This window comes from Felis catus, chromosome F2, assembly GCF_018350175.1.
Source record: "Felis catus isolate Fca126 chromosome F2, F.catus_Fca126_mat1.0, whole genome shotgun sequence".
NCBI lineage: Eukaryota > Metazoa > Chordata > Mammalia > Carnivora > Felidae > Felis > Felis catus.
In genome coordinates this window covers 17,031,071-17,055,157 of record NC_058385.1, presented here as the reverse complement: position 1 = coordinate 17,055,157, position 24,087 = coordinate 17,031,071, and the positions used below count along the sequence as shown (strand labels likewise).

Below are 24,087 nucleotides of genomic sequence, written 5' to 3'. Positions count from 1 at the left end.
AATTCTTTCCCTTGGTGAAAGCTTCTCAGTCTATGAGGGAGCCTCATACTCTTGTGGTGGTTTATTGAGGTCACAAACAAAGCATACTTTATTTTTATTTGAACTGGTCAGTTAGGATGTTTTATGCCAGGCAAACACTTAATCGTGAAATATTTAAATTAAAAATAAGTTAGTTCCTTATAAGTTAGATCCTACAGAAATCTCCAGGTGCCACATACAAATAGAGAACATCAGCTATAAATTAAATAAGTTAAAATAAATAGTAGAATAGATACTCTGATAGGTCCAGCATAAATCACCACCCCTCCCCCCCCCCATTATCTATACTGTGCAAGACTATTAGTCCATTGAGACTAGGCCCTCACTGAAAGAGAACTCAATGCCCAAATATTCAAGTCATGTTCCAACGTGAGGATTGGGTGCTGAGAGTCTAAAACAATGGCTGAAGGGCAGGGATCAGCAAGGTGAAAGACCAGAAGCCCAGGCCTTTTATTCCTCCATGCCTCCTTACAGTTGACCTGGAGACATGGAAACAGGTAACTCAGCAAAAGGCAACATGTGGCCACAGAGCAGTAGCCTATGAATAACCATTGAGTCTGAGACTGGTAATGCAGCCAAATTCTTCATTGTACCAAGACCTGACAATTTCCAGCCCAGTCTTGGACTTAAATTTCATCATGGAGTGTCTGATTTTGTTAAATGGGTTGGATTAATTGAAGCTTCTGAATTAGAAAACAAGCCTTTTGGGGGTAGAGTTGACGCTACAGATGACAGATATTTAGGACATGTGCAACTAATGCCCTCCACAGGCAGGCATTTCTAATGGACCACCACACTCTTTCATCTCAGACTCCTCCCCACACAGCACTCTAGGCAGCCTCTGCCCATCATCTGTGTTTAGCCTTTGAGATGAAAATTGTTTGCTAACCATGATCCTTCTCTGTGTTCTGAACTATTCTGTGTAAAGGGATACAAGCACAGGCACTGATGCCTGACACCCATATGGGTCAGGCACCTTCAGACTAATCATGTAACTGCTTTAAACTGTCATCCAGTAGATAGATAAGGCCATCTAACTTAGAGTTGTTAGAAAGATAGGGAGGATGTATGTAAAGTGCTCAGTGTCACGTCTCGTGCATGGTAGGCATTTAACAAATGAGAGCTGTCATTATCACATTATCATTGTAAGTCTATTGATATTAAAGATGGGATTGATGACATTTCCATTAAGAGAGGGAAAGCACAATATTATATATTAGGTTGAACCATATGAAATAAATGATCAATTTATTTTTGACCTATAGAAATGGCAATTTCTTCTAGTTCAACCTACTACATAATGTGTTTCATTTAAGTCCCTTTTTCCAACTTTATCAAAATTTTCCTTTCAAACATTGCCCCCAGAGACATACGTCTGTCCCTCAAAACCTTCCTCAGTTACTAGAGTAAGCAAAGCAAGGAGTCTGGTGGACTTAAGGACCTAGTATCTAATACCACTAACTATATCCAGTCACATAACTTCATAAGGCCTTGGCTTCCCCATCTGTAGATTGGGAATAATTGTGCTTTCTTTAACAGGGATTTTGTGAAGATAAGAGATATTGGATGGGAAAGCACTTTTAAAAGTTAAAATCATTATACCAATGCAAGGTATTATTAATTTCACTAGACTATGCCACTTCAGAAAACATTAGCATTCAACATTTAATTTTTAATCATGTTTTTCGATAGAAAAACTGCATGTAAAAGAATAGAGAATTCATGCAATCATGCCAAATGATCAATATCAATCTTGACAATACTGTCAAATGGATATTAGAAGTAGAAGTAAATATATAGTGCTTTGTCATTAAAAATTGTACTTTGTCAAGATGAAATAAATGTGATAAGAGGAATAGTAAGAACCACTGTGTTCACAAGTGCCTCAAACATCAAGCTCTTATATTTATACCAGAAATCACACACATTAGAACAACTCACAAGGAAGACTGAGGAATTGCCTGCTTCCTTCCTTGGAGGTCTTTAAAATGGGTCGAGAAAGTTTGATTGTGGTGTGGTTTGCTTAAAGATAGGTATATAAACTCCATGACCTCCCAAAGCCACTTTCAGACCGATGGCTTTATCAATTCTAAGAAGGCACACTTTTCTTTTGCCTTCGAGGGAAGTTCCTTGCCTGTATCCTAAGCCGGGGCTATCGGTTAGTAAGGGGCGGTGATGTGTTTGGACCAGCTACTAGCAGAGGTGAGTGTGTCTCAGTTCCCATCTGGAAGTTTTCTTCCCTTGTACGGTGAACTTTGGCCAACGCAGGGCACCTAGGGAGGGTCACCTTTAGTCAGCCTCAAAGGCGCTGTTAGTAGCTCCCACATATTCAGACTTCTTCTTGTGCCTTGTCCACATTTTCCGGAGGATGCTAGGGACACCGCAGGAAGCACTTCCTGTCAGCGGTAAGGAGGCTTCTGCCCCCTGGGGAAGGGTTGGATACTCTTCAGTCATCTTCTTGAGATGTCTGGATCTAAAGAGAAAAGCCAGGGGTGGGTAAGGAGGACAGTCATTTCACAGAGCCAGACTTTTAATTTTTTCCCTCAAGGAGTAGACCCCATTCATCACTTTTCCGCTATGTGCAGTATGGAGGATAGTGGCAGGGGCATAAATGTACATGTTGACTTGAGTTTTGCATACATGCTTGCCATCTTAATGCAACACTGAAGGCAGTGAGGGAGTTCCTGGTGGGGGGATTATCCGCTCCTGCTATTCTAGCTGCTGGTTCTGGATCAGTTAAATCGTGGGGGTTATAAACTTGATTAGAAACTTTTCTCACGTACCTCTTTACCTTTGGGCAGGAGCCCTTAACCTTATTTATGAAGCATTTCTGAGACCAGTGTGCCTACCAGCAGGCTCTGAATATGACCTGTAATTACATTTATCTAATTAACCAAAAAACCCTCCCAAATGACACTTCTCTAAGTCTACAGAGTGGTGTTAATGAAGTGGAAACCATCAAAAACACTTCAGCTTAATCCTAGGGAAACAGTTGAGAAGACACTGCAGAGACCCAGGATTATTGCCCTCATTAAAAGGTAATTTAAAGCTGGCATGGATTTTGTTTTAGCATCTTGAGAGTCTGTAAACCAGGCCACCTGTTACTGTTCTGTGACAGGACCAGGACTGTGTGGGGAGCCCTGCAGGCAGCAGGCGGGGAGACAGCACTTACCCTCTTGTCAGAACAGCTCCGTTCTCTGAGCCTGTGGCTGTCGCCTCTAGCGTGGCTGGGGCTTTCACGGAGATCCGGGCCACCGGAGGAATCTGGGTTGTGTGGAAGGGGAAGGGAATATGAGGCTGTGGCCATGGTCCCAACTCTGGCACTGACTGGAGCCAGTTGACTAAATTGATCCACCACCTAGGACAATGGTCCTCACACTTTGCCAAGCATCAAATCTCCTCTGTGGGGCTTGTTAACACAGTGCTGGGCCTACCCCAGTTTCTGATTCAGCAGGTCTGATATGGGCCTGAGAATCTGCATTTGTAGCAGGTTCCTAGGTGCTCCTAGTCCCAGAACCCCACTTTGAGAACCACTGACCCAGAGAACTTGAGAGAGTTCTTACCTGAGAACCTGTCCCCCCTCATGTTCCTGTTGCCTGTGTCCACTTTGTTGTCAAATCCTGCAGATTCTTGCTTTGAAAGACTGCCTACATCAGTGCCATTCTCTCCATTTCCTCTGCTGCAGCCTTCAGATCCTGTCACCCGGGACCTCCTTGCTTCCAACCAGACCCACCACTTATCCCAGCCCCGCTGGATTTGCAGGGCCTCCCCGCTGCAGGCCAGACCTAGGCCAGCTCTGCAGCCCACACTTCCAGGCTCCTCAAAACTGGGCTCCACCTCATCTATGTGGCTCCAGCTTCTGGGATGCCTGTGGGTACTGTGACAGCTCTGGTCCCAGAAGGGCTGGTCCTGTCTGTCCTCGTGCTCATGCACAGCTCTGCATCTTCCCTTAGCTTTTCCTTGCTCTCTGGATTGAGCCTCATCTCTGCCTGTCCTTCAAGGCCACTTTTTCCAGGAAGTCTTTCCTCAGGCTGGTGGCCCAAGATGGTTTCTCTCTGCCCTTGTGTCCCGTGTCCTCGCAGCTCTGAGTACTTATGTGACATGTTTTGGCATTTCACCAATTCTGTCTTTGTTGTTGTTGGTTTTTTTTTTTTTTTTTTTTTTTACCAATTCTGTCTTTCTACCGTTCTCTTCTTGTGTCATGTGCTTGTCTAGTCTCCTGATTCCCAGAAACGTGGCATGGTGTGTGTCAGGGTCTGGGACTTAATCCCTTTGGTGGGATTAAGAAGGTGGTGAGTGCTCAAGAAACATGGATTGAATTGAAAAGTAACTGAGGGCCTAACCAGGGCTAACTCCAGAGTTTGCTCAGTCAATGGGTATACACTATGCTTTGTTCCTTCACCCCAGCCCCATTGAAAGCTCAGGGTCACCACATTCCTGGAATTGCTGGGAAATTCCAGGTCAAGGACATCATGATTTCACAGTCCCTTTCTCTCCTGAGCTGGCCAAATGTGTGGGCAGAGTTACTGTGCCACCTTGTGGCCTCTCAGGAGCTCTCCTCCCCATCAGGCCAACAGCCCAGCCCTGGGAACATACATACATACATCCCTCCTCTTCCACTGTCCTTAGTCCTCCTCCAGTGCATGGCAGCATTGAATCAGATTTAGCTGTGCAAGCTCTGAATCAGTCTTTCACCCACCCTGGGATAAGGGGCCTCCTAAGAGCTGCATGACCCCAGCAGCACTGTCTCAGGCTCAGAGGAAAGGGTCAGTCATGCTGGCCTGCCTCCTTGTTCTCTGCATTAGTATTGCCCTCCTCCTTTGAAACTGTGTCCCCATTACTACCCTATCCCGTCTCAATTCATTCTGGCCTCTCAAATGCAGTTACCTCTCTGCCAAGGGTACTGTCTGACTGCAGCCCAGAGTCTGGGGGCAGGTAATCCAAGACTGTGAGCCATCCTCTACCCCTTAACCTTAGTCTTTTCTGGGCTGAGCTGTGGGCAGCTGTTAGAACTGTTGCAGCCTGACAGTCTGCATTCTGTGGTAGTAGCTCAGCCATCTTCAGTTTCTCCTAGGTACTAGGTGGGGGCAGGGGGCTCCTGATGAAACAGCTTGTCCCATCCCTACCCTTTGTAGGGTTTTCCTAGTACAGGGATGACCTAAGTGAGGTATTTAGATTAGATTTTTCTCCTCAGACTGGGAATGAAGTGCTCACTGCCCACTTTGTTCCTTAAGGACGAGGGGGCTGGCCCACACAATCTCCAGGATCTTTTCTGGTCCTCACATGGAATGATCTATCAATCTGGAGAGCTGATGCTCACACAGCCCAGGATGCCTGAGCTGACCTCACCTGTAGCCAGAATTCCACTCCTACTGTGCTAACGCAGGGTACCCACATTCATGCCCAGAAGACAATGTAGATGTCTTCTGTGCTAGATCTGGACATGCACCACCTGATCTCCCTTCAGGGAAAGACAAGCTGCCCAGCTGCTAGGGGGCAGGCAGCAAATGGCTCTCAGCTCCTTTGGGTGGGCCTAGGATGCAGAGGAACTCTCACTCCAGGGGATGCCCTCCCTGCTGACCCTGACCCACACTCCATGGGGCAGCCCACATACCATAACAAAGCAAGGAGGAAACAAAGGCTTGGCCAGTTGGGCCCAACTCAGGACAATCTGGATGGGTAACACTTGCCCTGGAGCTCCTACCAGCAGGTATCAGGTGTGCATGGTAGTTTAGCAGTTGACTGTGCTCAATCCTACTTCCCTTCTATCACACATATTGACCCCTAATGTACATCTCATACCCCATACCCCACATCTGAGTCTGCTTCCAGAAAACCTCACATGGAGCAGATGTCCTCCAGAGTTGTCCTGACCTAAGATGGCTGGTGTTTTGTATTTTCACAATGTTCAAGACCCTTACATCTCATTACCCCTGCAGCTGCCCCTGGGAATCTGTCAGGCATTTCCACCTGGCATGTGCCTACCACAGAAACCACGCCTTTCCCCACCATGTTTGAGATGTCCACTAGGTAATATCTTCTGTTTGCCTAAAAGCTGAATTTCTGGCAAGAAAGAGAGCAACATCCAGTGGTGTGCTATAAGATGATAGACTTGGGGAGCAAAGAACCCTCAGGGAAGCTCTTCTGACCATCTTCAGGCCTGGAACCAAGGGCAGGGCAAGAAGTTTGAAGCACACCAGATAGAACTAACCAGGCTTATTTTACTCACCAAAGACTTTCCATATGCTCGATTCCCACACAGATTTGATGATTTGGGTTCTGAAATCCCCACTGCAAGGATGAACAGAGGAGGCATTAGTCAGTGGAACTCTGTGTTCTACTTCCCCCCTAGTTCTGTGTCGATGATTTCATTAGCTAACTGATCACAAGCTGGGAATTTCTAAAAACCTTCGTACCAAGCAGCAAAATCAGGCAGTAGGGTCAGGCAGTGGGGCAACTGTTGAGTGGGTAATCTGCACCCCTGGCACTCTTCCAGGGGGTGCTGAAACTAAGGTCTAATGAGATCACATGTGTGGAAGCATTTGATACTGTGTGTGCAGTAGGTACTCAGAGAATGTGCCCTTAGCTTGTCCTTCCCTCCTAGGGTGCAACATCACAAGAGGTTATCAGGAGTTAAGTCTTTACAGCTGGGATCTATTCAGCCTGCTGATCCTGGATGCCCCTCTGTGGAAATGAGCAGTGACGTCCTGCCTGTGTTGGGAAGCACTGCTTCAGAGTGTGGGGGGGTTGGAGTTTATCAGAGTTCTGAGCCATTGGCTATGGAAGACACATGAGAACCTTCTTGCTAGGCCTTTATTCCTGAGCCCAACCTACTTCTGAATAATCTCTACCCTGACGTCTGCAGCTTCTGAGAATCAAGTTGTTGAGCTGAGGTAGCCAATAACAGGTGGGGGAAAGTTGCCTTTCAATAGAATTCTCTCCTTGGGCAGACATTCCAGAACAAGCCCCATTCTTCACACTATAGCGGATAGAGATAAAACACTCCCCAACCCAAGGAAGAAAACATTTCAATGCCAATAAAATGAAGTTACAAGACTCCCAAGATTACATCATAACGTACAGTGCTCTGGCATAACAGCAGCTCATATTTTTGAGTATTTACTGTGTCAGGCACTGTGCAGAGTGTAAAACACATAAACATTGTCTCATTTAATCCTTACCATATAACCCCGTCAGGTAGATATCATAATGGTCCCCACTTTCTAGATGAGGAAATGGAGGCTTTGGAGATACATAACAATTAGAGGAAGCCGGGTGAGGATGACCTAGGGAATGGCAGACTGCTTTGGGGGTCTTGCAGGGCTGGGGAAGCTTGACTGAGGGACTCTGGGAGGTGTTTGCCAGGTAGAGACAGGGAGGGCAATCCAGGGTCAGGGAAGGACCAGGAAACTGAATATAAGGAAGTAGTCACAGAATCACCCCACAGCTCAGGGTTGCTGCTTGTATGGACAGGCAGGGACAGGAGTGTCACAGGAGGTGGCCCTGGAGAGGTCAGCAGAGGGGGGTTCTGGGGGGCCTTGGGCATGGTCTGCAGGGCAGTGGGGATGGGAAGGACACTGAAGCAGAAGGATGGCAGAGGCAGATTTTTCTGCTTAAAAGGACCCCTTTGGTAGCCTTGTCTAGGGAGAGGGACTGGTGGCTGAGGGCCACGGTGAGGTGCTAGGCACCAGAGATGAAGGGGTCTGAGTCCAGGTAACCTGAGGTAGGTACCAAGAGGGAGAGATGAGACATCCAGGAATTGACATTGTCAGTATTTAGTATGTGGCATAGGGGGTGGAGTAGGGATGGGGAGGACAAAGGGGATGTTAAGGAAAATATCCTACTTGAGGAAGGAAGAGCGGTTTGAAGGAGGAGGATGCATTCCATTTAAACAAGTTGATTCTCAGGTGCCTGAGGACATCCTAGTAGAGACATTCCAGAGACAGCCAACTCTCTTGGGCCTAGGAGGTGGGTGTCCCTATTCCAGGCACTTGAGGTTCACCTGCTCAGGGCCTCATGGTGAAGGCGTCTTCCTTCAGAGTTCCTGCAATTTCCGAGGTCCTCAGAGAATCTTTCTCCCATGTGAGAAGTCTATGTCATCCAGGAACCTTCTCCTGTAGCTCAGAAAAGAAGCATGCCCCCAGATCTGAGATTCCTGGAGACACACATCCTTTTGATGGGAGGATGGGAGACTCATTGCCCAAGGCCAATACCAAGTCTTTCCCGTGGAAAGCACTGGGTCTGGCTTTGACTCAGAAACCTGCTGTCTCCCCCAACCCCCTCTGGAGTCTATCAGATTGGGGGAGCTGAAGGAATTGAATCCATGCCCAGCTCGATCTTTTTTTTTTTTTTTTTTTAAACCTGACTAGCACATTCCCTGCATGAGCTGACTGTCACATGTTGGGCAGATTCTCTCCATTTCATTACTTACTGTTTTCTTTCAGAATAAAAGACTGACTTGGGCAGTTAAGCTTCCACAGGCTGCTTAAAAAGGAAGGAAAGTGGCCCCTAAAACTAGACAGTTGGGAAGACATTGTTCTCTAGGGGTGGAAATGAGGGGGGTATAGAGGCATTAGCTAGGAAATTAGAAGACCTAAGATTTACTCTCAGTTCTATTGCTAATAAGCAGTGTGACTTTGAGTCAAACAGTTTCTATGGTTTCAGTTTCCTTTTCTGTAAATGGGCATGGGGTGGTTGCAGATCAGTGGTTCTCTACCTTCAGTGTGCTTTAGAATCACTTGGGAGGCTTGTTAAATCAGAGATTATTGGGTTGTAGCCCAGAATTTGATTTCAGTAAGTCTTAGGTGGGATCTAAAATATGCATTTACAGCAAGTTCCCAGGTGATTCTGCTGCTCTGGAGACCCCACTTCAAGAACCACCCATTAGACCATCTCTAAATCCTTGCTAATCAATATATTGTCTTCAGACCAACGTCATCAACATCATGGGGAAGCTTCTTAGAAATCTGGGGCCCTGCTAAGTCCCAGTGAATTGAAATCTGCATGAAAACAAGATTCCCAGGTGATTCTTTTGCGCATTAAAATTCGAGAAGCATGGCTGTAAATTCATTTTATGATTTTGGAGCGAAGACATTCTCTTTTTCTCTTTCTACACACACATGCACCCACCCACCCTCCTATATATAGACACAGAGAAAAATTTATCTCCTCTTAATTTGCAAGGCAGATTGTGGTTTTCCTAATGCTTTCACTCTACATATGTGTATATGTAATCACTTAGCTAGAGAATATGGCTTGATTTATGTGTTATTATATGTAGGATAATAAAAACAGGATCAGGGTGTTAGTGATCAAAGAAATCTTAGAGATCCAGTCCAGCATCTATGGAGAGAGTAGATGGATGGATAAAGATACATATTCCGTGATGTATTATTTCAGTTCTTATATAAAATTGCTGACACTTGAGAAGGACATCCCAGACTTTCTTTTGTGTATTTTTGGAGTTAAATTATGAATTAGTTTAGGCTGTGGACATAACATAAATAACTTAAACCAGCGATTGAAGGTGAAATACCATCACAGACTTCAGTGGGCTAGATGCAGAATCCTGTTTAACTGCTTGGGGTGGAAGCCATTTTTCAAAATAGTGCTTAAGGTTAAGACTTACAATGTTTCCGGTTTCCAAAACAAATTTGTCCCTAAATTCTTTTTAGAGATTGTTGAAATAGCCCTAAGTCATTCACATTTACAATTCTGAGATCTTAAGATGGCAGTTTATGAAGGATTGTATAATTTACACACACAGCCTGTAAAATAATGTAAGCTTCTGTTTCTTCATGAGTCATGTCTACACTGGTTTTCTGTCCCCAAAACATAATGATTTTCATCTCCTCTTGAATCCAGCAGGACTTCCTGTGGAGCAAGATGGTAGATGAAAGCATTTGCTCATTACACACAGCCAGGAGTGTTTTTCAGGTAGAAGGTGTTTTGTGTTGCAGCTGTAGGTGGGGCCCGAGAGCGGGTGCATTCAGAGCAGGAACATAACGCGCCAGCCCCGGCGGCGGGGGCGGGGGAGGCGGGGGCGGGGGAAGCGCACGCCCCACGCCACAGGTGCTGCGCTCACCTGGCGTGATGGAGGACGCCAGGGAGGATCGTGAGGTTATTGGACAAAATGCAAGCCAGGCCACAGACACTGTGGCTGCTGGTCTAAGCGCGTCGTTGCCCCCCAGGGAGATTCTAGGGACTCGATCCAGGACGCACATACCGGGTCTGGCTGGGGCCTTGGCAAGGTGGGGTCCCTGCTGCCGAGCACCGTGGAGCCTGCCCGACCTGCGGCCCTCGCCGTCGCGGCGGTCGCTGCGATGTGGCAGCAGCTCCAGGGGCCTCGGAGTGTAGAGGTCTGACTCGATCACCACCTGCCGGGAGGAGGAAGGACAGTCAGCTTGTTCCTCTCCTCCGATCTTCAGATGCACTTTGTGCCAACAGTGAATTACTGGAGTATTCCTTACTCCAGCGAATGCTACCAGCAGTGAGAGAACTTGGGTAAACTGGCCTCCAACAGTCAACTGTTTTATTCAATTTCAGCATGCCAAATGGTGCCATGGTGTAGGAAAATGAAGGTTCTGGGGGTTCCTCACCAGCAGCCCTTCACAGTCAGCAGCCTGAGCCATCACCTGGTTTGGTAACAGAACAGGCTATTTGAAATGAGAACAGTTCTGGAAATCAGGGTCTTCCAGTCTTTGAGCTAGGCAGACACCCTTGTTCACACAGAGAACAGTTTTCTGAATGCTCTAGCAGAGGGAAGAGCTAGGGAGAGGACTCGGAGCCCATCTGATTCTGAGGTTTTAAAAAGAAAGAAGCTGCTGGCCAGACGGAGCAGGCACAGCCCCCCTGCTCGCGTTTCCCCTCCTTGCAGAACGCCTGTGTCAGGTGGAGCTGGGAGATGAAGTTCCACTGTGTGTGCTTCACTAAGTGGAAACTCCAGAAAGCCAGACAGAATGCTAGGAGCTAAGGTGTTTTCAGTAATGATCACCTGCTGAATAGTTATCTTGGGAAGTACATTAAAAAGAAACACCCCTTTCATCAGGACCCACCAAAATGGGCCTTAAAAGTTATAACAAACATACTTAAATCACTGGAATAAATTAAATGTAAAAAGTTGAGACAAATAATACTGTATTTTATCGTAATACCAGGAGTGATGAAGGGAACCTTAGCAGTTCTTGGCTCATACCCTGCATAGTATTATACATATCTAGGACATTGGGGTCATTCATTCTGAATTTCTTCACTTCTTTGAAGCTGGTTAGTTATCTCCAGTAGTACACCATGGCTTCTCTGAGGTTAGCATACACTCATTCTCTTGCTCCTTCAGCAAATATCCTGTGAGGCCATGTTCTGTGCCAGATCCTGGGCACTGGGGGCATCTGTGAATTAGGTGGACCCACCTCAGCCCCGTAGTCTGACCTGTGATAGATCCCCCTCAGTTGTCCATACAGAACAACTGTGCTGCTTTTGGAGGATGCTGAAGCAAATAAGACTAAATTTATAAATATTTTAATAGGGTTATAATTCAATTTAGTGGAGAAAAATTGGATTTTTAATAAATAGTGTTAGAATAAATGTCAGGTCACTGGAGGAAATGAATCTGTGTTCACACTTCTCATACTAAAGTAAATACCAGACAGATAAAGATACATGTTCAAAACAAAACAACAAACACTAGAATTGAATATGGCTCAATACAACATTTGTTACATATGAGGAGCAATTATCCCATGTATGTAGAACTCTTACAAATCAATAAAGAGGAAGAAAAATGGGGCAAAAAACATGAGCTGGCAATTGACCATAGAAATACAAATGCTAAACATGAAAAGGTGTTGAATAATAATTAAATGCAACTGAAAACAAAGTTCTTTGTTTTGTTTTTTGTTTGTTTTCTCCTCTCAGATTGTCAGTGATGAAGAAGGGAACTCCATTTGGGGTCGTGCAGACTGGAGTTCACACCTGACTTTTGACACCTTGTGGTTATATGAAAAGGAGATCGATATTCTTGTGTGTCCTTGCTGTATTGGGGCATGGTAAATGCCTGTCATTTGTAGAGATTCTATTAGCATGGCTTGTGCTGTCTCTTTGTGCCACATATTTATCTACAGAATCAGAGAGCAGTTCATATCTCCCAAAGAGTAAAATGGGAGAAGCTGTCACTCTTTGCTTCAGTTTACCACAAATAGTCCTTTGCTTAGAAAATTAATATATCCCAAATTTGGTCTTATCTGGATTAGGAAATTAACTCTTCTCAAACCCATTTTAGGGCCCAGACTCATTCATTCTGTGCCTTTGGAGAAAGCTGATAATTGAGGAGCATGTAGGATTAGTCCTTTTTCTCCTCTGGGCACTGCAGAAGGTGGTCCCTCCACCCCCCCTTCCCCGATAACTTCAAATATTTATTCCTTTTTCCTCCCATTGTACCTAAGGTATACAATGTGTTGATTTGATACGTTTATAAATTGCAGTATGATTAGAAGGCGGTGTTTCCATTGAGCTGGGGGCAGCATGGATCCACCTTGCACCAGCTCACTGGGGACTGTGAAGCACAGCAGTGGGTGTCCAGCACTGACCACCCTGTACTAACAGTCCCCTCTGCTCTCCCCTTACCTTCCTTACCCTTGGCACTGTACTTAGCCATGATGTTGCCCCAGAATACTGGAAATTTCTGGATTAATGGTTGTTCAGGGCTCCATTCCCCTGGACACGTAATCTTTGGCCTAAAGGCCTTCCTCTGGAACATGAACCTCCAGGTTGAACAGGACAGACCTGAACCTCATTACTGACACAGGGCTCTCAGCTGTCAGTGGTATTTCTGGTTTTATTTTCATTCTGTCAGCATTCTTCTAAGTGAGGAGGAGTGAAAACTGGTATGTTTTCAGATCTACTTTGTACAAGGAGAAAGTAAGGCAGGTAATGAGAGCCTGAGGAGTCCATGGGGGAAACCCAACATTTCCTCCTCTGAAAGGGAAATGTTCCCTTTCAGGAACAAGAAACCACCTCCGCAGTCCCTTCTCTGCACTGTGGGTTGGAAGAAGAGAACTGGGGTGGAAGAAGAGAACTGGGAAGGATAGAGGCATTAGCTGCTCAGCCCTCTGCTGGATGCAGGAGGTTTCCTGGGGATGGGGATGAGGTTGGTTACTTCCCAGGTCATGACTTAGGGCCAAGTGCCTCTTCTGGGTATCTTCTACAGTCCCCAAAGGATGCCAATGGCAGGAAAGGAAAGAGAGAGGTGTTCAGCTCTAAGAGGGCTCCAGAGGAGTACATTGGGCCCATATCAGGGAATGGACAGCTGAATGGATGGCTGTGGCCTTCTGAAAGCCTGGGTTATTTTCTGGTCTGTAGGGCACAGTTTGAACTTGCTATTGCTGCTGGTCTTAGAAAAAAATGATCTGAGAGCAGGCTCTTTAGCACCCTGAGTACAGGGGTAAGACAGGGGAATGAGGAGAGGGAAGGGGGAGACCAGGTTAAATGCTGGATTTTCCTTTCCTAGTTAGCAAACTGCCTTCTGAAAGTAGGGGAATGTACTAGTGCAGTATGCTGATGATCCCCTGCTGGTCTTGGGTCAGAGATTGGAAGAACAGAAGGCATGGGCTAATACCGAAGCCTCAGGATTCCATCTACTGACATCCTTGATTCACACTTCTGTTTGAAGTCTAGGGGGCTGGTGGGGCGTTGGAAAGATAGGTGAGACCTAAGTGATGGAGAATCATCATGATTTAGGGCTGATGGGATCCATAGCAATGTTCTAGCCAACTCCCTAATTTTATACATAGGGAGGCTGAGGCCAAGAGAGGTCATGTGTCTTCAAAGTCACAGAGCTATAAGGGGCAGAGCCAAGGATGAGAGCCATGATTTCATGACTTCTAAGTGAGTGCTTTTTGTAAAACCTGTAGAAATGCCTACATCCAGATAAGAAATTTCAAGTACAATTGATTGCTCAGTGCATTTTGAAAAATCAGTAGATTTCTAGACCAATTTCTCCCCGGCAAGGTTGAAATCTGGGAAGAATGTGACATTTACACATTTTATTTCTCCATCTTTCCTGGTGGTGGTACTTATGCTGCTCATTATCCTGGGGCTGGCAATCAGTGGCAGTGGCTCCATTGTACTGGGAGGCCTAACTGACCATACCTTAGTGATGCTGTGGCACTAAGGATGGCTTAGAGAGGAGAGATATTTGTAAAGGAAGGAACCTGACTCCACATGGTAGCCCAAGGAGTGGGAATAGATACAAATAAGAATTTCAGGACAAAGAAAGTCATAGACATTGGTAGGTTTGAGCAGTTGCAAAATACTGTTTTTCTTGGGAACTCAAAGGGAAGCCAAGAGCCAGTTGGATGAAGAAACAAAAAATCCGACAGTTCTTTAGGACTCACTTTCCTCATCTTAGGTAGACTAAAACCTTTCTTGTCTTTTCTAATTTGAATGTTCTGTACAGCTAGGCTAAGTTTTGCAAGCAAAGGATGAGTCAGGCTGTTAGGGGAAGTGAGAAATTTAGAGAAGAGATCAAAGGCCAGAGGGTCTTATTAAGTTGTCTCACCCAGAAGGTTGCATAGTTGAAAACAAGACCCTAGCTTCCGATTTTATTTTTTTAATCGAAAGCAAATTTTAATATGTATTCATATACTTGAGTCATTTTTTTCTCTGAGTAAAAATATTTTGGAGAGGGAAAGTCGTAAACCATAAACATAACAGTCTTTCTCAAAAATTTCCACTCCCAAGAAACCTGAGAGCCTGGTTCTACAGTGCCCCGTTGAAGTCAATTGGATATTCCAGGAGACTGTGCCCCATGTTTTGGTTCTTTTGTGTATCTTAGGCCTGTGTGGCTTCATCATCACTACTGAGAGTTGTCTCCTTTATTTAGTTCTAAATCTTAACTATTGGAAAGCATAATGATTTAGTTTCCATTTTAAAAGCTTTTGTAAATACTGTTCTATCATTATAAAGCCAGTAGGTATTGGTATTAGGAGTGATTCAGACAGGGACATAGAAATTCAAAGCAAGAACTTGGTTGAGAACCAAAGATTCCCAATTCCCAAGAGATCTGCTCTGATTCTTGAATGATTTGTGTCTCCTTCAAATCCAGATGCCCCTTGAGCGAAAAGTGTGTTGTGAAACTTTTCTTAAATTCTAAATTACCTGCAGACAACGATTTCCCTTTCCATTTTTGGTAACATTCACTACTCCTTGAAAGTCAGGAGCATTTTTCTTTGAGACTGTGGGCTTAAGTTTTCAAGGACCAGGAAAAAGGTAAGAATCTCTTGCCCTACCACAAAGAAATTTTCCATCCATTAAAAGCCCTTTTTTGGAGCACCTGGGTGGCTCAGTTGGTTAGCATCAGACTTTGGCTCAGGTTATGATCTCGTGGTTTGTGAGTTTGAGCCCTGCATCAGGCTCTGTGCTGACAGCTCAGAGCCAGGAGCCTGCTTCAGAATCTGTGTCTCCCTCTCTGCCCCTTCCCCACTTGGGCTCTGTCTCTCTGTCTCTCTCTCTCAAAAATAAAATAAAAAAAAACTAAAAAATTTTAAAAGTCCTTTTCTTTCTTAATATATAAAATATTCTTAAAAGTCATTTTAGAAAGATGTACAACAGAAAAATGGGCAGAAGACACGAATTAGGAATCTATAGAGAAAAAATATTCAAATCCCTGAAAATGTGAAGAATGATATGAATAATTAAAGAAATGCAAATTAAAACAAGATATTTTCACCTATCAGATTGTCAAAGATTAAAAACATTGTGACATACAGTATTGACTTGGGTATTCTGGTAAGAGTACTTGAAAACAGTTGCTAAGAATTTGGCAATGACTATACATTTTCTTCAATGTTCATATCCTTTTAGCATTTTCTTATTTAAAATTGGATATAATTGATATATAACATTATGTAAGTTTAAGGAGTACAGTGCGTTGATATGATGACCCAGTGGTTTCATATCTATGAATTTATCCTCAAAAATATTTGCATAAGAGCATGAAAGATATGTTCAAAGATATTGCTTGTGGCATTGTTTTAGTAGAGAGAAAAATTACCATTTGTTGGTAATTTGGTTAAATAATCTAGAAGACTTCAGATTTGATTTGGGTAGAAAACTATACAGTACATTCATATAATGGTATGGTATGCAGTCTTCATAAGGAAGAGGTAAATCTATATGTATTAATTGGCACGTAAAGATATTCAAGATTTATTGTTTAGTGAAAAAAGCAAATTGCACAACAGTATGTTATTGAGCAATGAAGCACAATAATGATATGCTAGTATATGGGAAATTTTCACTTAAAAAGTGCCAACTCTGGGGTCCTTGGGTAGCTCAGTCGGTTAAATGTCTGACACTTGATTTCGGCTCAGGTCATGATCTTGAGGTTCTTGACATCAAGCCCTGAGTTGGGCTCTGTGCTCGCAGCATGGAGACTGCTTGGAATTCTCTCCCTCCCTCTCTCTCTCTCTGCCCCTTCCCCACTCATGCCCTTTCTCTCTCTCTAAATAAATAAATAAACATTAAAAAAAAAGTTTAAAACGAAAGTGCCAATATTAATTGAATGCTTAATGTGTCACAGGTTCTGGGCTAAGCACTTTACATGTATTAAGTCATTTGCTCCTTCCAATGGTTCTTGAGATGTGTGCTCCTATTATTCCCATTTGAATGCTCTTTAGCATTCAAATTGAGTCCAGTATGGTGGGCAACTTGCTCAAGGTTACCTAGCTAGAAATGGATAGGACTGGAATTTAAGCCCAGGCAGTTTGACTCAAAGTCTGTATACCTAACTGTTCTGTTCTACAGCTTTTTAGAATTTTCTGATATTATACTTTATATGTTCATATTATTTGAAATTTTATAATGGGCACATATTACTTTGGGAATTAAAAAAGTAATGTTTATAAAACAATGACTAAAACCCCGTCTCATTCCCAGGACACTTAAATTCTTTTTTTTTTTTTTTAATGTTCATTTTTGAGAGAGAAAGCATGAGCAGGGGCAGAAAGAGAGGGGGTCAGAGGATATGAAGCAGACTCTGCACTGACAGCAGTGAGCCCGATGTGGGGCTCAAACTCACAAACTGTGAGATCATAACCAGAGCCGAAGTCGGACACTCAACCAACTGAGCCACCCAGGTGCCCCTCCCCAAATTCTTTTTAATGGAGAAGAGGCTTTAAAAAATTGAGATACTTAGAAGATCAAAATGGTGTTCTATGAAAAATTGTGATAGAAATAGAAACTCCAGCATAACTGAGGGGAAACAATCAGCAGTTCAACCTTTTCAATGAAAGTACAAAGATGTATTGACAATTTTTGTATAAAGAAATCTGTAAGTAAAATGAGAAATTTACAGTACCATTTGGCTTTAATGACATGTAAACTAATTTTAAGGTAATGTATATGCTTATTAGAATAGCAAAAGATAATACAAAAAAATGAAAGTTGATGTTAGTGAGGTTGGAGGCAAATGGAAAAGCATTGCTGGAAGCCTGGCAGCCATTCAGAATTCCTGGTAATATGTGACAAAACTGAAAGCAGAAACCATTTTTTAAAAAAAATCACTATTCTCCACATCTAGCAGTGTCTCTTACATATAGTAGGAATGCAAATATGGGATGGATGGATGGATAAATGAAACTATTCTTATCCTTTTACTTGTTAATTCACCAAGGAATTAATCCAAAAGAATAATATTTACTACAAATTAATTGCACTGCTATTTATAATAGTGAAACAATGGAACATAGCCAATTGCCAACAATAGAAGAACACTTAGGTCAGGGATGCTATACTCACATCTTGGACTCTCTTTAAATAAGAACAACAATTTTTTAAGAGAGTAAGATTTACTCTATGTGTCTGGGGAAAATGGCAGAATTGGGGTGGTGGAGTCCAATACGGGGCTGTTTGCTGCCTAGTTGACATTTGTCAATCATTTTGGTGAAGTGGAGGACAAGAAATACAGAACAGCAGTATGCGATAGAGAAAAACTTCATGGTTATTGAGAGCAGGGCAGAGGGAATGAAGAAGCTATATGCTGCTTTTGAACTGAAAACCAACAAAAGGGATGAAAACTGAAGTTTTCCTTACATTCTTGGTCAAAAGGTGTTGAGAACTTTTGACTCTTCTTCTGGCTGGACTGGACACTGCAAAGAGAGAGAAAGGGATAGTTTTAGAGAACACTGGTGAGGCTGATGTAGCCTCAGAGAGGGTTTGCACCTAGAGTGGGGAGGGGCAAGTGGGGAGAATGGGGTGTGATTACAATTTTAGGTGTTACTAAAATTCATAGCAGCATTACTCACAATAGCCAAAAGGTGGAAACAGCCCAAATGTCCACTAACAGATGAATGGGTAAACAGAATGTGGTATATACATACAATGGAATATTATTCAGCCTTAAAAAGAAGTAAAATTCTGATACATACTGTAACATGGATGAACCTTAAAAACATTAAGCTAAGTGAAATAAGCCAGACACAAAAGGACAAATATTGTATGAGTCCATTTATGTGAGATACCTAAAGTAGTTAAATTCAGAGACAGAAAGTAGAATAGAGGTTACAAAGGGGTTGGGGGAAGAAAGGAATGTGGGTTGTTATTTAACAGGGATGATGAAGAGTTCTGGAAATGGATAGTGGTGATGGCTGCACAACAATGTGAATGTACTTTGTGCCACAGAACTGTATACTTATAAATGGCTAAATGGTAAATTTTATATTATGTATGTTTTATCACTACAGTAAAAAGCTTAAAAAATCAACCATTAAAACATGTTAGTTGGTGGGAAAAGGTGTGTACTTTGTTGAAATGGAGATACTCAGACATCTGTTTTCCATATTGCTGCTAAAATGATATACTTGGAACTGAAATCTTCCATGTCACTGCCCTGCCTAGAACTGAGATGACTTCTTGTCACCTACCAGATAAGTGATCAGAGGAGTGCTGGCTGGTGGTATTTTCTGCAGAGCACCTACAGCCATGAAACCTGGAGTACGGTGTGCTGGTTTATAGCCAGGGTTCCCGATTCCTTTCACGTGAGGATGAATTGGAACAGGACCCTTTGCCAGTAACGTTACTTGGGCAAATTACCCATCCTTTCCACACCTTACTCTCCTCATCTGTAAGACAGGGTAATTAATAGCAACCATCTCAGAGGGCTGTGACAGGTATTAAATAAACTAATTTTTATAACGCCCTTGGTCCAGTGCCCGGCAAAGAGAAAGTTCTCAGGAATTAGTGGTTTTTACGATTTTCTTTCTTCTATCTCTGCGAACTGAAGGCAGGTAGAAAGAATAGGTGATAACTTCTAAGTTAGCATTCCTTCAGGATTTCTCTTTCTGGAGTTTTCTCCATTTCTTCCTACTGTCCCCTGACTCCCCTCACGAATGCCTCCCCATTGCTGTTTATCCTCAGAAGAATTATTTTGAATGCTGTGGTATTATTCACCCTAGAATTAAACCCAATTTAGTGTGTTGCTCAGGAAATAACTTCTGGTATAACTTCTTGGTAAAACCACAGCTTTTATCTTTGGTATTTACTGTGAATTTTGTCTATGAAATCTTTCCCTTCAAGTAAGGTTCTTTCTCTCCAGAAAGTAAAAATCCACACTTATTCTCAGTCATAGACTTGATCCCATGCCTTTAAGCTGAACCCAACATATGTATGTATGTGTGTGCTGGACAGGAGGATATAATACAATAACATAAATGTAATAATAGCTCGCATTGAGCTTTACCAGCTGATGGCTAATTTGCCTTATCTCATTCACTCTTCTAGCAACTCTGTGAGCTAGGTATTCTTTATTAACTACGTTTTATTGGTGTGGATACTGAAGGTTAGGGGCCGCACAGCTGATTGTGGAACAAGGCCCTATACTTTTAACCATTGGCCACACTGCCCATGCTGCTGAAGCTGTGCTCAGAAACTGTTTTGATCATTTTAGTCATGCTAAACGATAGCATTTGGAAAAGGGCATACCAGGGAGGACTGTAACACTTGTTAGATAAAATTAAGCCAACTTCTATTTCTGCTGTTAAAGAATGTGGGGACATAATGAAGAGTTACCAATCTCTCTTATAAGCAGTGACTTAAGAAGACCTAGCACAGTCTTCTCTCACTGAAAGCCCTCTGCTTGATAGCTTTGGAGAAGGCAAGATGAGGCAAAAAATAAAAACAAATAAAAGAGGTGAACTTCTTCCATTTATGGTTCAATGTAAAACTGCAAATACTCCTTTTCTAGAGAACTTCCTGAGCAGTGACATGTCCATGAATACTAATGAATATTTGGTTTATTACCCGGAGATGGCCATGAATGAAAATGGCAAGAAAGGAATATAGGATTAAACATTTGTCTTTGACTGAATATTCATTGCTCTAAATATGGAATGAAAATAGAAATCATTTTGTAAGTGATATATTTAATGGTGCTTACTACATGCTGTTTTAGATGCATTATATATTTTATCTGTATTTCAGTTTTCCCTCCATAATAACCCTGGGAGATAAATTCTAGCTCTCCCTTTTACAAAAGTGGAAACTCAGACCCAGAAAGGTGAAGTAGCCTGACCAGGGTCACACAGTGCGGAAGTGGCAGTTGTCTCTTGACCACTATGCTAAGCAAATGGGATCAGAGGCCATATTTTAAATTATTTTAGTCAGGTGAAGTGTGACATTGCTCTTGAATTGTTGAATAAGTTTTTAATTAAAAAGGGCCATTGGGCTTTGATTTTTTTTCTCCCTTTAAAAATTGTTAAATGGGAAAAAATTACAGAAAATTGACATTTTAACATTTTCATATTTGCTTCCAATTTGTTTTTTCGTGTAAAAGAAATAAAAAAATTAGGCAAGTTTAGATTCCCTTTCTACTCTCCCCCAATTCTGCTTCCGTCCCTCCCCCGGGCTAATAAGATCACTAATTTTATCTGCATCTTTCCAGCCTATGTTTTCATACTTTCTCTGGATATATATCCATAAATAATGTATAGTGTTGTTTTTTATTTCCAGATGTAGTAACTGTTATCATACATATAAAATTTTTCAGCCTGCTTTTTTTTTTCACTCAACATTATGCTTTTGAGATCTGTGTATACACATAGATCTAGTTCATCCCTGTTGACAACTGTGGAATATTCCATAGTATGATGATACCACATTTTACCCCTCTTCTCCTCAAGGACATTTATTTTCAGTTTTGCTCTCCTAGAATCAATGCCACTGTGAACGTCCATGATAAAAAAGTATCCAGCAGTGCAACTGCCGGGTCAGAGGGTAGGCTTTGACTTTCAGGTACTTTTCAGAGTCTCTAGAGTTCCAACTCCTGCACGTGGGCAGACTCCTAGCTCTTTTTTCTCTCTCTGTATGTGGCAATAGATGTCAAAAGCTTTATTTATGTTCTGCTGGCTGTCTCTTTGTGACCAGGCTGAGTCTCTCCCTTCCCCCCCTGAGCAGTGGCCCTGTCAGTGGCTGACACGGGAAGAAGAAAAGAATTGTTTGAACAGGGGGTCACAACACCAGCAAACATCCAGCCCCCTTCATTCAAGTCTGACAATGAAACCAGGGCTAAGCCAGAGTCCCAGGCTCTCCCAGCAAGGCAGGGGCTGCAGGGAGGGACAGAGGGAGCAGGAGAGAGGGCTGAGCTTTGGAGGGGATGGACGGGGGAACTGTCCAGTAACCAGACACCTGCTGTCCTCTGAGCTCGAACACAAAGCCCTTCCTGGGACTTGACACCATTCACCCTGGAGCACAAGGGCTTACAGAGTCACACTTTTTGGCAGTGCTAGCTCGAGGTGAAGTTTGGGAGCATGGCCCTGGGATCTGTGTTAGAGGCCAGCCCTGGGTCAGGGCACTATTTGACCACTTTGTTAGACTTTAGGCCAGTGCTGGGAGTATTTCCCCTCACATTTCACAGCATAGCTCGGAATCATACTTTTGAGCCAGCTGGTTCTCATTTCAAAATCCACTTGCTCATTGGAGAACATGAAAGAATCTCTCTGGCTGCCCTGGGAATTTTGTTTTCCTCTCTCTTTCCTAAAACAATGGCTTGCTGTTACTTTCATTCCGTGGCGTATTGGGTTGCCAGTGTTCAATTAAGTGAAACTGGGAGTATTTAACCGCCCTCATTCCCACCCCACCCCCTTGATCAATTGTTTCTCAATGATTAATGTCTATCCATGTACCTTATTTTAAACAACAACAATACCATCAAAACAGAGAGCCCATCAAACCCTCTGAGAGACCCGAGGAAAACCATAGTAAAACAGCACGTGATTGTCCTTACCCTCCGGCATAAGGTGCCGCTAAGGAAACAGTCAAGGGCAATTTTACTCACCCTTGGAAGGGATCACGGTGGTGAAAACTTCTATATTTTCATCACTGCAGCTGTAAATCTGATGCATCGTTTCAGCCTTCTCTCCCCCAAAGTGCCGGGAACCGGAAGCCTCTCTCTGAACCCCTAGTCGCGAGGTTTCCTAATCCAGTCTGGCTCGGGGATCATTGTGCAGGTCCACAAAAGACAGGCTGGTGCTGTGATCTCATCTCATTCCAGAGTCTTCACTGCAACATTTTCTAATCCCATCTGTCTTTTTTTTTTTTTTTTTTTTTTTATGAATCCTATTATTGTAAACCTTTGATTGAGTGTGGAGGCTTCAGTCCCCTCCCAGCCAGGATGTATTTAACATTTTTATTTTGCCTGTCTGCCGCAGTGATTTTGGAAGTCTTTTGTGAAGTAATGATGAAGTGAAATTGCCGACTTGGTTAACGCCAAGCTTGGCTGGAGGATTTCACCCAAAAGGAAACATGAATTTTGGTACCAGCAATTACTCTCTTCATTTTAGAAATGAAGGGGCTCCCCCCCTGCCCCCCCTTCCCAATAACAGGATATTCAGTAATTTGTGTGTTAATTTGGCGTCCTTCTATGTTTCTATTTTAAACAAAAGGACTATTTTTCCAGAGCCTTTTCGCCTCATGCCCGTATGTGACAAGGCTGACAGTTCTAGAGAGCCGTGTACAACCTTGCAGGTGCTTGCAGAGACATGGTGACAAGCAGTGCCCCGACACTCAAGGTGTTACAGGAAGATTAGATTTACAGGAAGATTATGTTTTTGTTATCCTAAATATGCTAATATATCTTATCCTATATATTTTATTATCCTATATTTATATAGAGTAATATATATATAGCCTATATTTTGTCTTATATTTTCCATATATATACATACACACACACACACACACACACACACACACACACACACACAAACAAGGTATGGTTGAGATGTATGTGTATTATGTCAAACCCACTGCCTTTCATTACACGGTGACAGACTTCTTCATATTGGTAATGATGATGTAATCATATTAATAATGACAGTTGAGGGGCACCTGGGTGGCTCAGTCGGTTGAGCATCCAACTTCGCTCAGGTCGTGATCTCACAATTTGTGGGATTGAGCCCCTAATCAGGCTCTGTGCTGACAGCTTGCTCAGAGCCTGCAGCCTGCTTCAGATTCTGTCTTCTTCTCTCTCTCTCTCTCTCTGCCCCTCCCCTGCTCATGCTCTGTCTCTCTCTGTCTCTCAAAAATAAATAAATGTTAAAAAAAAATTTAAAATAAAAAAATAATGACAGTTGATATTTATCAAATGCTTGTTAGGAGTTAGGAAGCATGATATATAATTATTTTTTAATGTTTTATTTATTTTTGAGAGAGACAGAGACAGAATGCGAGTGGGTTAGGGGCAGAGAGAGAGGGAGACACAAAATCTGAAGCAGGATCCAGGCTCCAAGCCATCAGCACAGAGGCTGACATGGGGCTCAAACTCACAAATTGTGAGATCATGACCTGAGCCGAAGTCGGTCACTCAACCGACTGAGCCACCCAGGCGCCCCTAATCTCACTTAATATCTACAGCCACCCAATGAGATTAGCTATTATTTTTGCCATTTTATAGGTGAGGAAACTGAGGCCTGAAGAGATTGAGTAATTTGTCCAAGATTAAAATACCTAGTTCATGGCAGAATTAGGATGTAATAACTAATTTGACTCCAAAGTCAATGT

General features: G+C 43.1%; 1 protein-coding gene and 1 long non-coding RNA gene across 2 annotated transcripts in view; one reads left to right on the top strand and one right to left on the bottom strand.

Annotated features, from left to right (window-relative positions):
• The window catches only part of LOC109496023, a 64,985-nt gene that overhangs the window by 2,549 nt on the left and 38,349 nt on the right, over nt 1-24,087 (top strand). The gene's annotated exons all lie outside the window — the stretch shown is intronic.
• On the bottom strand, nt 80-22,626 carry VXN (vexin). Its single transcript, XM_003999858.5, has 6 exons — nt 22,364-22,626; nt 18,127-18,182; nt 10,265-10,415; nt 6,269-6,330; nt 3,212-3,303; nt 80-2,512 (listed from the first exon to the last, which is right to left on the bottom strand). The coding sequence occupies exons 1-6, from the start codon at nt 22,428-22,430 to the stop codon at nt 2,329-2,331; spliced, it is 612 nt and encodes a 203-aa protein (XP_003999907.1). The 5' UTR covers nt 22,431-22,626; the 3' UTR covers nt 80-2,328.

Coding starts and splice junctions, on each gene's coding strand:
- VXN (XM_003999858.5), bottom strand. CDS start 22,430: ATGCATCAGATTTACAGCTGCAGTGATGAAAATATAGAAGTTTTCACC. Junction 10,416..18,126: donor AACACCTTTTGACCAAGAAT/GTAAGGAAAACT, acceptor TCCTCCCGGCAG/GTGGTGATCGAGTCAGACCT. Junction 3,304..6,268: donor GAGCATATGGAAAGTCTTTG/GTGAGTAAAATA, acceptor CACACAACCCAG/ATTCCTCCGGTGGCCCGGAT.